The 5,383-nt window shown below is 46.1% G+C and overlaps 1 protein-coding gene across 1 annotated transcript; it reads left to right on the top strand.

Moving 5' to 3' along the window:
• Nucleotides 1-419: 419 nt before the first annotated feature.
• On the top strand, nt 420-4,232 carry LOC131486959 (small ribosomal subunit protein uS10-like; the record flags this gene model as incomplete). Its single annotated transcript, XM_058687083.1, has 1 exon — nt 420-4,232. A coding segment is annotated over one exon (423 nt), but the record flags the coding sequence as incomplete, so codon positions are not given.
• Between the last annotated feature and the right edge of the window lie 1,151 nt (nt 4,233-5,383).

The following is a 5,383-nucleotide window of genomic DNA, read 5'->3' as shown; positions in this document are numbered from 1 at the left end:
CAGAAAAAACCATTATATTCCTACCTTCCAGAAGATGGGGAAGTGGCTTTTTAAAGCATTGTGTATGAGAAAGATGATTAATAAGCTATAAAATAAGTGAGGCTATAGACTAGGAAATCGGTTCTGGAACTCAAAGGGTCAATGGTCCAATTCACTTAACTAAGAAAACTGTGGGTAAGATAGCATGAGACACCAATAAGGAGGGACTGAGAGAAGAAAGCAAGAGACTGCACTTTCCATTTCCTTACTTGACCTTGAACCCCTCTGGAGCTAAGCATGCCCGTCCATAAACTAAGGACAGATGAGCTGCCTCTCGATTTTCAGTGATCTTGGAGGTCTGTGTGGACAGTAATGGATCAGAGCATTATAATATTAAGAGTGGCATAGAGACTCTTTGAAGAAGGCACGGTTGCAGCTGAGAGTGGAGCTCTGGATGGCCCACTCCAGCTCCTGATTCATCACTGTTCAATCTGGCCGAGGAACACACTTTTAAAGACCCTGGGAAGATACCCGGGGAACCTGAGGTGGTGATTCACCAAATTAGAATGACTCTAACCAGCTGCAACGTGCAATCATTGGAGACGGTACGTGCTGACCTGCTCAGAGGCGCAAAGGAAAAGAATCTTGTCGTGAAAGGACCAGTTCGGATGCCTACCAAGACTCTGAGAATCACTACAAGAAAAACTCTTCGTGGTGAAGGTTCTAAGACTTGGGATTGTTTTCAGGTGAGGAGCTGCAGGCGACTCATTGATTTGTACAGTCCTTCTGAGATTGTTCCGCAGATTACTTCCATCGGTCTCGAGCCAGGAGTCGAGGTTGAAGTCACCAGTGCTGACGCTTAAATCAGCTTTTTGAATGAACTGATTATGGGTAGTTACAAAAAAAAAGAAAGAAAGAAAAAGAAAAATCAGAGGGATAGTGCAGTGACTCATCATGAGACCACCATGGCAAAGGCACAGGTGTTGAAGCCATACAGACCACTGTTCAAGTCTGAAACTCTGCCACCTATTAGGATACTTTGAGAAAGGCATTCGGCTTTCCTGAGCCACACAACTGTGGCTGCAGCTTTAAATTAGAATTAATAAAGTTGAGGGGCTCCTGGTTGGCTCAGTCGGTTAAGCGTCTGACCCTTGGTTTCAGCTCGGGTCATGATCTCACGGTTCGTGGGTTTGAGCCCCGTGTCGGGCTCTGCGCTGGCTTCCTTGGGATTCTCCCTCTAAAAAAAATAATAAAGCTGGGATAAAAAGATAATTTAAGTAAGTGAAATACTAGACCTTATGGAGTAGATATTCACTTGCTGGTTCTCCTTGCCATCATCACAGGTAAGAAATAAGTTTATTTCCTGAGCATTAATTTATTCCCCAGGTATTTTGAGTGCTCACTATGTATGTTGGAAATTAGATATGATTTAACATCAGCTGAGGATGTCAGTGAAGACAAAATGAAATCACTTTAATGCATATGAAGGGACTATGTTGCCCTTAAATAAAATGTTTCAGCTTATAACTGACCAATTAGATTTCAGCTGCACACAAATTGCTTTTGTTTGTTTTTAGACTTGTATACTACATCATTCATATTCTCACCCAGTCTTTCTTGTGATTAACAACGTATTTGCAAGATGGCCACACAGGAAAGTAAAGCTGGAATCCAGCTCATAAACAGTGGACTCCTTGAGTGCAACTGTCTCATAGTTAACTGTGCCTTTCACTGCCTAGGGATAGCATATAGACTTTGAGTTTTATTCTGGAGGAAATGGAAGGCTTCTGAAAACTTTGATCAGAGGAGTATCATGAACTGACTATATTTGAAGCGACTTATTCTGCCTTATGTGGAGGACAGATGGTTAAGGGGGCAAAGGTGAAAGCAGGGAGGTCTTTGGATGGTCTCTGTGATAATAAAAGGGTGACATTACAGTGATTTGGTCTTAAACGGCTGTGGTGGGAGATGGTGAGAAATGATTGGATTCTGGATCCGATTTGAAGCTGGCATGACAGAATTTGCTGGTGGGTTGTAGTGTGGTATGAGAAAAGGAGAAGAATCAAGCCCTAATCCAAGGGTTTGGGGACTGAGCCATGAGAAAAATGATGTCAGCACTTATTGAGATGAAGAAAACCAGGAGCAGGGGAAATCTTTTGAGGGGAAAGATCAGGGATACAATTTTATGTGACTTAAATTTGAGACTTCTGTTAAATACCCAAGATTTGAATCTAGATTTCAGGACAAACTTTGAAGGAGGAGACAGGAATTTGACTATCGTTGGTGCCTAGATGGGGTTCAGTGTCAAATGACTGGGAGAGATCACCGGAGAGTGGACGTAGAGAGAAAAGGAGACGAGGTCTCAAGTGTGAGCCCTCAAACGCTGCAACGTTTAGCGGTCAAGAAGACAAGAAGGAATCAGCAAAGGAGGACCGAAGGAGACCGAGAAGAAGGAGGTGAACTCGACGAGAGACTGGCGTCTCAGAGACAAGAAAGAGAAAAAATTAAGAGGTTTCGAGGAGAGGAAGAGGGAGTGGTTCGCTGTGTCAAACGTTGCCAAGTAAGCCCAATAAGAGAGGGACTGAGGACTGATCATTAGATTTGGCAACGTCTTATTGATAACCCTGACAAAAACTGTGATCCTGGAAACACTGGGAAGGTGACCACTGATTGGATGGCGTTCAAAAGAAAAGAGGAGGAGAGATAGAGTGAGAACAGACATCTCTTACAAGAGTTTTGTTTTAAAGGGGAAGAAAGTAATGGGGAAGGGGGTAACGACTTGAAATGTAGGGTGTGAGCGAGCACGCACTTATGGCCCAGGCACTGCTGAGTCAGACAGGATGCTGGCTATAGGTCTGGAGCAGGGTCTTGGAGGGCCCCGCTGATCAGACTTTAAGCCTTTGGTTGCTGGATTATGGAATGCCCATGAGGTCCCGGGGGAGGGGTTGGGTTGAAAGAAAATGGGAGAGGAGAGACTTGGGAAGCTCAGGGCAGTGGTTGCATCCTGACGGGCCTAGAAGTGTCTCAGGACTTTATCAACCAACATGGTGGTACCAGTGTGTTTTAGTTGAACATCAGCCTGGATCCATAAAGAGGTGTCTTTCTTTATTATCTTCATTTAAAACAATTTTTTTAATGTTTATTTATTTTTGAGAGACAGAGACAGAATGCGAGTGGGCTAGGGACAGAGGGCGAGGGAGACACAGAATCCGAAGCAGGCTCCAGCTGTCAGCAAAGAGCCCGACGTGCGGCTCGAACTCACGAGCTGTGAGATCAGGACCCGAGCCGAGGTTGGACGCTCAACTGACTGAGCCACCCAGGTGCCCCGTCTTCATTTTTTAAAGAAGAGGATATTGCAGAATATTTTCATGATGTGAAATGACCAGAAGAGCAGGGAGATTTGAAAAATTGATGATGTAGGAGAATGCAGGGAGAATTATAGGAATTCTTGAGCTGGGTGAAGGGGGATGGGGTAAGCACATAAATAAAATGGGTTGGTTTGATGAAAACACAATGTTTTTTTGTTCCTTGTAGCAGGAGGGAACACAGACATGGGTGAGCTGCTGAGACGTTGTAGAGGGCATGTGAAATTTCTTTTCTGGTTGCTTCTATTTTTTCTTTGAAAGAGAGGAAATTTATTAACACCACAATTTTTCTATTATATTTAAAAATTTTTTACGTATTTCTTTCTTTCTTTATTTTGAGAGAGATAGAGACAGCATGAGTGGGGGAGGTGCAGAGACAGAGAGAGAGAGAGAGAGAGAGAGAGAGAGAGAGAATCCCAAGCAGGCTCCATCCCTGCCAGCATAGAACCTGAGGCCAGGCTCGAACCCTCTAAACTGTGAGATCTTGACCTCAGCCGAAGCCAAGAGCCGCATGCTCAACCGACTGAGCCACCCAGGTGCCCCAACACCGCACATTTTTATCTTCCTCAAGGTCACCATGCATCCACGTTTTATCTGAGATTTATGTAGAATTCTGGGGAAATGCTGGTCACTAGAACTACTTTTGCTTCCGAATCCGCGTCTCCTGCCGGGAGACACCCAGCTGTGGAATTTCGGTCCCACCTCATTCCATGAGTGATGATCAGAGCCCGGTTTCCTTTAGAGACGGTTTATAGAGCATGGTGACCCCTGGCCCTCTCATGCCCTGCTTTGCTATGGAGTAGCCCAGAAAGGAAACATTTCTTGTCTGGCACAGTGATGTAGCCGGGGTCCCTAAGAGAACACGATGCAGAGTAGGTGTTCAATAAATATCTGTTGGATGACTTGAGGGAGGGAGGGAGGGCAGGTGGAAGGGAGGGAGGGAGGAAAGATTTCAATCTGCATCTAGAAGGGACACCACTAATCTAGCCTAGTTACGTTATGTTTTGTTTCTGCTCAGGAGATTTACATCTTGTTTATAACCAATTCCTCTGGTGCGTGTTTGTCGTTCTGAAATTTTTGCCAAGAGTCAGGAAAACATCCAAAATGGCTGAAGGATGGCAGTGTTTGATTGTTTGCCTCGCTCTCTACCTCCGAAGTTAATATGATGCTATCTGAGTGCAAAGGCACAGACAGGGAGGAATTTAATGCAAATTTAGCCAGGAGTCTAGTGCCACTTCACAAAATATTGATTAGGTGTCTGATTTGCTCTCCCCTGACAATGGGCCATAGGAATAAACCAATGAGGTGGGCTCAACCCCAGCTCGTCATGGTCATTCGATAAAGCCAGGCAGCCAATGAGGAGCAGCTACCTTTTGATTGGGCGAGAGGCCAGCGAGGGGGGGAAACCGTCTTAGCAACAGCAGAAAATATTGCACACGCCCTTGCACGCACGCACAAACACAGACATCACGCTTTGCCACCCTGCTGCAGTGAACAGTTGCTGATTGTGTCTCTTAAGGCTTTTGTTTAAACCACAGTCCCGCTTCCAAAGGCCCAGTTTCTGTTCACAGATCACACTGCTTACCTGGTCAGTCAGCCCATAATCCCTTTTTAATGGAATGAAGGAACAACATTCCTGTCGGCGCCCCCACCCCACCCCGTCCCCCCACCCCCACCCCACCCCAACACACATCTCATTAAGGGCGAACTTTGTTCTGCAGGTGAACAGCACAGGCTTTGTTCTGAGATGTACCGTCCTGATCCCTTGCAGGGAGCCGGGCCCACCACTGTCCTTCCTGACCCAACATGCAGATGGGGAAGGAGGTGTGGCGCGGAGGACAGAGGACGGGCCGCTCCCGGACTGTTGTTTCTTTGGCTTCCCGTAAGAACTGCAGAAGGCGTTTCACTGGGCTAGTGCAGGCGTCAGTGTCCGCGTTACTTTCCCTCCGGGCTTCCCCTTTCATTGTTCGTGGCCTTCACATCCAGGGCCCAGGAAAGCTTTCCTGTGTTCAGTGTGGCACTTGGCAATGTCTTGCTTT

The sequence above is a fragment of the Neofelis nebulosa genome, chromosome 10 (genome assembly GCF_028018385.1).
Source record: "Neofelis nebulosa isolate mNeoNeb1 chromosome 10, mNeoNeb1.pri, whole genome shotgun sequence".
In the NCBI taxonomy this organism is placed as follows: domain Eukaryota; kingdom Metazoa; phylum Chordata; class Mammalia; order Carnivora; family Felidae; genus Neofelis; species Neofelis nebulosa.
The sequence above is the reverse complement of the archived record's forward strand: the minus strand, read 5'-3'. Positions and strand labels throughout refer to the sequence as shown.